Here is a 9,611-nt window from a genome sequence, read left to right as displayed (position 1 = left end):
TTTTTCCAACTTGATTCCAAAAAATTTCAAGTTTCTAATTAAAATTGTATTATTTTTAATTTATAGGTCTTATATATGTTTCATTTCTTATTTGTTATATTTTAGTACCCACATACAAATATTCATACATACTAAACATAGGCTTGGCAAAAAAATATACTAAACATAGTATATAACTTTAAGACTATGGGTAATATATAGTAATATACTAAACATAGTAATATATATTTGGCAAATATGCATAATGTGTGCTTGTTATATCCAAACGTACTACAAATATGGTAAATGTAGGGAGTATCATATCATACTATTATATTTTGTATTCTATGTATGTATGTATTTTTAAAATTTTAAACTATCTTCATTTAAAATTTTAATTATAAAATTATTTTATATATACATGAAATACAACACATAAGATAAGTATGTTAAGTGAATCTTAATAATTGTAGTATTCCAATTGCCTAGAGCAATAACACTCTTTACACATGTTCATGCCCACAAGAATCTAAAACCAACGTGATGGTCACTTGACTATAACTTGAGCATCAATTGATTGATGAATGTGAATCCATCTTTAGCATTTGAATCAATAAATTTTCATTCACATGATCAGAGCATGATGATGTTTGAAGGAGAAGATTTGACTGTTTTGGATATAATTTGATTGGATTGTTTGATCATTTGACGGAGAAGGGCTTTGATTATAGACTGAAACCAAAAACGCATAAAATAAGGATAGTTGGTTTTGATATACCATCCATAGGTTTTGGATGCATAGGTGTTCTTTTTCTATGAAAGTTATTGGAGTTGTTGGAGTCCTATTTCTGAGAGTTGTTGGAATCCCACATCGATTGAAAACATAGACTTCAGATGTTTTCTTCTTTATAAATATCTTTACCCCAATTCAGTACTTGAATAGACTTTAAGTTCAGCCTACAATCTTAAGTGGGCTCGACAGGTCATTATTTAGTAGTATTTATGAAGTCTCTAGTTAGGTTTCTTAATTAATGCCTAGTTGGGCTTCTTAATAGAAAGCCTAATTGGGATCTTAATATTATTTTTTTTGTTAGTTACGTATAATATTGATATGAATTTGTTCTAAAGAATTTGAAACTTCGGAATCGGAAAGTTTCAAAAAAATTCGGAATTTTTCGGAATCGGAACAATATTATACGAATTTGTTTTGAAGAATTTGAAACTTCGGAATCGGAAAGTTCCGAAAAATTCCGGAATTTATCGGAATCGGAAGTGTTTAAGGAATTCCGAAATATTTTGGACGGAAATTGGAATGGCTGTTTCCGATCCGATCCGGCCGAATTGCAGCCCTAAATGGAATAATATACACATATATTCAACAAAACCATTCTTTAACTCCTTCAAGGTTGTGGGCCAGGTAGAAGACTTGTGCCAATTAACCATTTCTTTCTTTAATCACTAACATCAATAAATTTACTAATATATATATATTTATTGATTGAAATGAAGTTCAAAGGAGTCCAATTCTCCTCTTACCAAATGGCATGTGCCCAGCCTGTTTCCCTCCTGCTTTTTAACATGTGGCAGACCACTTACAGCACTTCTAAGTCTAACCCTGTTAACTCTGTTAAGTCCATTTGTTTTTATTAATAACAAAAAATATAAATTAAAATATGCGTTTTATCCTCCATTTTTACTGTCTCCTCCACACAAACTCTTCCATGTTCATCCTCATTGGACTGCAAACACACCTCCATCTACACGTCCATAAGCTTCTTCATCAGGTCCTCGCCATAAGCTACTTCCTCTCTGCCCAAAAACGCAATTTCAAGGATGCAACTCATGGCTGCCACTCTGGTTGACAAGTCTTCAGAGCCCAAGAGGCTTATAATATTTCTTGGGATTTCTCCCTTGACGTCCTCAACTAAAGGGGTTCTGATAATTTTGACTAGTCCAGTAAGGACTTGAATCGAACCAGTTGAACCCATTTGAATTAAAGCTCTAACAATCGGACCCATCAGCACCAATCCCACAAAAACGTCCTTATTGAATTTAACTATACCAAGAACAACAAGAGAAGCTTGGTCTCGGACCCAATTTGAACACATTGAGTCACAAACTGTAAATTCAAGCAAAGAAAATACCCCCTTTGTTTGAACTATTAGAATTCCCAATTTGTTTGACATGTCTTTTTTGGGTAGTATTTTGCTTTATATATAGACAAGTATGGATAATACATGTTGGCTGAAAAATTGTGATTTATAAAAGTGTTGGATATGTATTTCAATTAGGGAGGCTTTACATTTATTTGGGATTGTGGATGAATTTTGGTTTAATGGCAGGAAACCAATTAAGGCAATTGATGTATCACTACCCCAAAAAAAAAAAAAAAAAAGGCAACAGTTACTATTATTTGGTGACATTTGGTGACTAAAGCCTTTAGTCACCTCCACATTAGTCACCAAATATCACAAAATAATGGTGACTGTTGCCATTTTTTTTTTTAGTGTATGTTTTTTTTTATGCTGCAATGGCAGCACAATGTGAAGTCCTCCTTCATCACTTCTTCATCTGCTGCTTCTATGTTAGGTATAAATATGACAACTAGTTTCTCTTTTTTTTTTTTTTTTTTTTTTTGGGAGTTGTGAGTTTTGTAACATGAATATTTATGAAATTTAATCAAGGGTCATTGAATTATCAAATAGCTCGAAACTGAAACAAGTTTTTTTTTTTTCTTTTCATCCCTCTTTCTTTTCGTCCCTCTTGCTTCATTTTTTTCTTTTCGGGATGTCTATTGTTTATAACAACATCAGTTTTGAGCAACAGTACTCCAATGAAAACAGATGCTTATAAACCGAAGTGACGTTGTAATCAATAGGCTTATTTGATGTAGTGTCAACTCTATCCAAAACTATGTTAAAATTGATGACATGGCAAGGATATTTGAGTCATTTTTCACACATGGGTTATTTACCCACAAATTCAGGTGATGTGACAAAGTGGAGCCCACCTTTAGCAAGGAAAAATCAATAATAAATAAATTTACCTTTAATAATTTAACAAATTAAAATTTTCTATCAAAAAATTAATTAACCTAAGTTGTTGGAGGCTTAGGTATCGAGGGTCAACGCTAAAGGTGTCAAACAAACCGGGTTGGCTCGAGCATGACCTGCTTAAGTAAGGCCCGACAAGGCATGACCCATATCTTTGGGCTATGTCAGGACGAGGTAATTAGGTCTAATAGGTTGGGCTGGCTCATGGCCCGTCGCGGGCCTTGCTGACTCGTTTAAAGCCCATTTATTAAATTATACTTGTGTTTAGAGAAAAATAATACATAATATTATTAAATTTATATCTTAAATTCAAGTCTATTTCTTTTTTCTAATAATATATATATTAAAATTTAATGTTTTCTTTATATATAAAATAATGATTTTGTTTTTCAAGAACCCAAATAATAATCTAGCCATATTTTATTTAAATGTATTTTAAATAAATTTATTGACCTCTTTTTCTTTTTTTTTGGTAAATAAAGTTATAGACCTCTTTTTTTATTTAAATGTACTAATAAAGTTATAGTAAAAAGTATTAAAAAACAAAAGGGAATGTAAGTGGACAAAAGAGGAGTGGGAAAATCATAACCCATAATAAATCTGGTGAGTAGGGTTGAATATGGTGAGTAAGGTGTACTTATTAAAATTACATTTGTTTCACAATTCAATATATTCTTTTTGGCCATTTTATATTAAGGTAAATTAGTAACTCAATAAATAGTTTGGTAGTATGGTGTACTCAGTTAATTTTAGAGTTCGTTTAGCAGCTAAAAAAGAACTGGAAAATTCATGTTTTCTCAAATGTATTCATTGGACAATGTCAATGACCCATGTTATAATAAATACCAAGGTTAATTTCTCTTTTCTTTTATTTTCTTTTCTTTTTGGTCAAAAGATTAATTTCTTTATAAACACCAAGATTAACTCTCTCTTTTTTGTCATTCGTTAGGGAGGGGAAGGGAGGGGAGGGGGAATAATATATTGAGTTGTCTCAAGATTGTCTCATACGTGAATCGAACTATCGGGTGCACTTTTAGGGGTGGGGGGGTGGTGAGAGGAGAGTTTGGCCCTCCAAACTTGTGTTTTGGAGAGAGAAAAAAATCACATGGTGACGTGGATGTCCAAGATTCTCTCTTAAATACGGGTTAATGAATCATTTAACCAGGAATACATACGTGGATGTCCAAGATTCTCTATGATATTTGAATGAATACATACATTGAATCATTTAAAATATGCATATGGATGGCTTTCTTTCCAAACAAGGAAAAACTAGGATGCATTTGGGAGAGTTTGGCCCACCAAGATTAACTCCAAACCAGTGTTTTGAGGAGAGAAAAAATCTCATGAGAACTTGGATGTCCAAGATTCTCTATCAAATGCAGTTAAATACAAAGACTCGAGATCCGTAACATATGAGGTTTGAATGAATACATACATTGAATCATTAAAAATATGCATATGGCCTTCTTTCCAAACAAGGACAAACTTGGATGCATTTTTAGTATAATACCCAAGAATTGAACCATAAAAATGAATTACATTTCTAGGTTTGAAATCTCAAGTTCCAAAAGATTTCCCTTTTTTTGGACACTCCTTATCCTACATTATTATTTTATTCCTTCAGAATTCTTGATGATATAAAAAATAAAAAATAAAAGATAAAAAAAACCAACCGCTATATATACCTTACCTAGCAACATCAATCTCTACCCTCAAACTAAAAAATTCAACCAAATCAATAACTCGGTCACGTAAGATGCGTCTTCAATGGGTTATTGCAGTCCTTGTTCTGGTCGTTCCTCTTGTGACTGCTGTTGCCCCAGATGAAGTTCTTGAGACTTGGGATCCCGTACAGAACACCAGTGAACCATATTGGATAAATACCGCAGAGTTTGCTGTCACTTCGTATAACAAGCATGAGAAGAAGAATTTGGTGTTTGAAAGCGTGGTCAAGGGCAAGACACGCTACGAGGTAACAGGCCTCTATATTGTCCTTGTCATTAAGGTCAAAGATGGGTCATTGCCCGATGCAAATTATGATGTTGGAGTACGTGATAAATATGCTGGTCCTAATCCTTTGGATTTGATATACTTCCGCAAAAGACCTAAATTTTGGTGATCTCAAATTTTATTTGGATAATGTTCAATGATATGTTGCTGTAATTGTGACATCTTCGTTTACAACAAAACAATAAGAATTAATAAAGTATTCTAAATCCTTTTTAATTGTATATGTTTGAATTTTTGTTCTTCTATTTTGTTGGGATTTTATTTTGTTTTTGAGGGAGGAGAGGAAAGAGAGAGTCATTGACAATAATTTCGTGACTGCGAGATCCAGACAGAAGGAAGAAAGATATGAAGAGAGGCTGCGGCAGAAAGAGGAAAGATAGGGTTAGGGTTAAGGCCCAAAACTCACAAATTTGGAGTCATGCCGACTAGGCCCAATGAAACTTTGATGAATAACTAATTGATTTCCTTTCTTTCAGTTATTCTCTTCCCGTGTCACTATGTCATGTGCTATTAATAGCAAAACGGGTTCTTCCAATGTATAAAATAAAAATTCCAATGGCTTTTGCTATTATAACCTTCCCGACCACATAGTAGTAGATTTTTTTTTGGGTTAATTACACTTTAGTACCCTGTGGTTACACCCTTAAAATATGTTAATCCCTATCTTCTCAATTTTTTCAGTAACATACTCGAATTTTTAAATTTGTTACAATGTGGTTCCGCCGTTAGGGTTTCCATTAGTTGCCTACGTAGAATTGTGGGTCCCACATTTTTCAATTTTTGTTAATTTTAAATTGATTAAAAAATTAATAATATATTTATTAAAAATAAATAAATAAATAAATATTTTATTCATATTTTAATCAATTTAAAATTAACAAAAATTGAAAAATATGGGACATATAGTGTCACGTAGGCAACTAATGGAGAGATATGACAGAAATCCTAATGGCGGAACCACATTGTAACAAATTTAAAAGTCTGGGTATGTTATTGTAAAAATTGAGAAGATAGGGATTAACATATCTTAAGGGTGTAACCACAGGGTACTAAAGTGTAATTAACCCCCTTTTTTTTTGTTTGGGGTTATTGATTTCAATGGTCCCCCAACTATTGCTCCAGTATCATTTTGGTCCACCAACTAAATTTTTCATTTCAATGGTACTTCTACTCTTCATTTGGTATCAAATTAGTCCTACCGTCAAAGCCTGTCAATTTTGCCGTTAAATTCAAGGGCGAAATCGTCTTTTTAGGGCAGTACCCTCAAAACCAAATGAATTCCATATTAGTCTTTTTCTTCTTATCTTTTTAGGGCAGTACCCTCAAAAACAAAACCAAACAATCTTAGACTGATGGGTTGTATATGGTAACTAGATTTCAACTATCCCACTTGAGAGAAGACATGTTTAATGTCCAGATGGTTCAAAAATATTCCAAAAAAACAAAACAAAAAAGCTTAGAATCTCTTGGAAACCTTTAAACAGATTGAACTTGTGAGGGTTTAGAGAGCAGTTTATGGTTGTGTTCTTCATTCCTTTCACCATCTGATTCAACAAACAGAGAGAGAGGGAGGAGACAAAGAGAAAGGATGCTAGGGTGGGCTGCGATAGGTTGGAGTTGGTGGCTGTCGAATCATCAAAGAGAGAGAAAGAGGGAAAGGTTGGAATGCCCTGAAAAGATGATTTTGCCCTTCAATTTCATAGAATAGTTGACAGACTTTGACTGTAGGACGATTTTGATACCAAATTAAGAGTTAAAGGACGTTAAAGGACCATTGAAATGAAAATTTTAATTAGTGGACCAAAATGATACTGGAGCAATAGTTGGAGGACCATTGAAATCAATAACCCTTTTTTTTTTCACTAAACTTTAGTGCAACTCGCCCGTTTGAAATAAATAAATAATTACTGTGTCAATTACCTATGCACGCCTGTAGATTGGGGTCAGTGACAATTTAGTTCATTTCTTTTAAAAATTAACAAAAACAACCTTAAACTTATGAATTCTTACATTGATTCCTTCCCAGTTTAACAGTCAATTTAATTTTTTTAAATATTTTTTGACAAATAGACAACAAATAAAAAATGACACACGTGGAATTGATCTCGCGTACCCATGCAAGCAAAAAAATATGTCAACTTAAGTGTTCCGTAAAAAAAATGTTGGTTAACATGATAGTTTTGGGGTAGAAAGGGGCCAGTTGTATCACAATTGTAAGTTCAAAGTTGTTTTTTCCAATTTTTGAAAGATAGAGACTAAAGTGTTACATACCGCAAACCATCCAAGTAAGAATATAAACTTATGTGGCAAGAAATGGCATGATTAGAAGTTACTGATTTTTATTTTTATTTTTTAATTTAAGCGATAGTATAAATAAACTACAAGGAGGAGCGACTTTCTCACACTACTAGTGCCATGAAGGTTCGAACCGAAGACCACTAATCTACAAGTCAAGGTCCTTTTTTCCTAGGCTAGACCTGTTGGCAGAAGCTACTGATTTATTATCATGAAAGATGCCACATTAATGTATATCCACATAAAAATAAGAGAAATCTTAAAAGGTAATTGTTATTGGCTAAGCTACTGATTTATTATCATGTAAGATGCCACATTAATGTATATCCACATAAAAATAAGAGAAATCTTAAAAGGTAATTGTTATTGGCTAATTTGAAGTGCTAATAATAACTCCCTAGTAAGTGGTTGCCAATTTTTTCGTGTGAACATATATATTTTTTTATAGAGTCGGGGACTTAGAGTAGATTCACTGTGCTTAATTAATCTGAGTTGTCAGTCAAAAGGATTTTGTGCACAGCATTCAGACACTTTTTATCTTTCTATATGAGATGAAGAATTTCCATCTTCCTAAGCCAAATTAGGTTCTCATTGTTCTAAATTTGCTAAGCTAGCTCATCTTGCAGTATTGGGATATGGATTCTCTTATACCAACCATATTTTTCCTCTTCTTTTTCTTCGGTACAATTTCGGGTGCACCCTATAATGAAATGAAATATGATTTTCAAGACTATATTTCAAAAACCATCATGGTCGATAAGAGTGGTCGAGGAAATTTTACCACAGTGCAACAAGCCATCGATTCTATACCGTCAAATAACTCTTTGTGGACTCGAATCCTTATTAACCATGGTCTCTACATGTAAGTAGCACAAACTTCTTCAAGTTTAAATTATTTTTTTCTAATCTATAAAATAAAAATCGAAACTCTAAATATATGACATTTTCATTAGGGAAAAAGTTGTGATCCCTCGAAACAAACCATATATTATTCTTGAAGGCGACCCTAGACATGTTACCGCAATCGAATATGGAGATTTTGGCAGTGTTATTGACAGTCCTACATTCAAGTTGTTTGCAGATAATTTTGTGGCACGGAATATAATATTCAAGGTTAAAATTCATGTAGACAGTGTTTGTTTGTTTGTTTTAAAGCTACTATCATTTATTTATCGTTTAAAGTCTTAATTTTGGTGGTTACAGAATTCATATGACCGTCTTATCACACCGGGTCCAAATGGAAGGAAAACTACTTGGGCACCTGCAGCTTCAATTTCTGGAGATAAAGCAAGTTTTTATCGTTGTGCTTTCATTAGTTTGCAAGACACATTGAGTGATGACGCTGGTCGTCACTATTATTATGACTGCTTTGTTGAAGGGGCTATAGACTTCATTTGGGGCAATGGCCAATCAATTTATGAGGTAAATTTCTTTATTTTCTCTCGTACCCTATTTGGTGGCCGTGATGGGACATAATTGGGACAAATTTCATTCGAGTCTTATTGAATTTCACTATTTTAGATAGGACTTATAAAACATAATATGTTGAAATATTTCCTTGCAGAAATGCCAGTTAAAATCAGTAACAGACAAAATAGGTGTACCTGGTTTTATCACAGCGCAGGGTCGTAAGGGCCTAAAGGAAACTAGTGGTTATGTATTCAAAGATTGCTACGTAAATGGAACAGGCCCTATATTTTTAGGAAGACCATACAGAAATTATTCAAGAGTATTGTTTGCCTCCACATATATGGAAAATATTATAACCCCAGAGGGTTGGTCCACATGGGATAAGAGATCACTGTAAGTTCTCTTTTTCCTTTTTTATTTTATATATCTTTGTCTATGTGAAGAGAATATTAAAATTATGCCAGATATTAAACTTTAATTCTCTTGTTTTTTTTTTGACATTATCGAACAGGAATTTCATCACATTCTCAGAGGTGAATTGCAAAGGTCCTGGAGCAGATATGTCCCATCGTGTCCCGTGGGAGAAGAAGTTATCAGATCAGGAAGTGGCATATTTAACAAATCCAGCTTCTTTCATAGACCAAGAAGGATGGTTGGGAAAACAACCCAATTAAGCCCTTGATATCAATAATAATTAGTTCCTTTTTTGGGTCTTCCATCAATAACCAGTCGTTAAGGCGACAACAAAGAAGGATGGTGCAAAATGTCTTTGTCAATGGACTAAGTATACATCTTTGTAATGTTATGTGGTCTTGATTGAAAAATTGAATAAGCTTCGATAACATATGAAGTTTTTGTGTA

General features: G+C 33.2%; 1 protein-coding gene across 1 annotated transcript; it reads left to right on the top strand.

The window, feature by feature from the left end:
• Positions 1–7,865: 7,865 nt before the first annotated feature.
• Positions 7,866–9,611, top strand: LOC110745613 (putative pectinesterase 29). The gene is made up of 5 exons (XM_021945732.2): positions 7,866–8,202; positions 8,294–8,453; positions 8,544–8,762; positions 8,905–9,143; positions 9,262–9,611. The coding sequence occupies exons 1-5, from the start codon at positions 7,976–7,978 to the stop codon at positions 9,422–9,424; spliced, it is 1,008 nt and encodes a 335-aa protein (XP_021801424.2). The 5' UTR covers positions 7,866–7,975; the 3' UTR covers positions 9,425–9,611.

This window comes from Prunus avium, chromosome 6, assembly GCF_965620075.1.
Source record: "Prunus avium chromosome 6, drPruAviu1.hap1.1, whole genome shotgun sequence".
NCBI lineage: Eukaryota > Viridiplantae > Streptophyta > Magnoliopsida > Rosales > Rosaceae > Prunus > Prunus avium.
This window is presented reverse-complemented; position numbering and strand designations above follow the sequence as displayed.

Bases quoted from the DNA above. Each gene is read 5' to 3' on its own strand.
- LOC110745613 (XM_021945732.2), top strand. From the start codon at position 7,976: ATGGATTCTCTTATACCAACCATATTTTTCCTCTTCTTTTTCTTCGGT. The intron at 8,203-8,293 runs GTAAGTAGCACA...CATTTTCATTAG, and splicing joins ATTAACCATGGTCTCTACAT to GGAAAAAGTTGTGATCCCTC. The intron at 8,454-8,543 runs GTTAAAATTCAT...TGGTGGTTACAG, and splicing joins CACGGAATATAATATTCAAG to AATTCATATGACCGTCTTAT.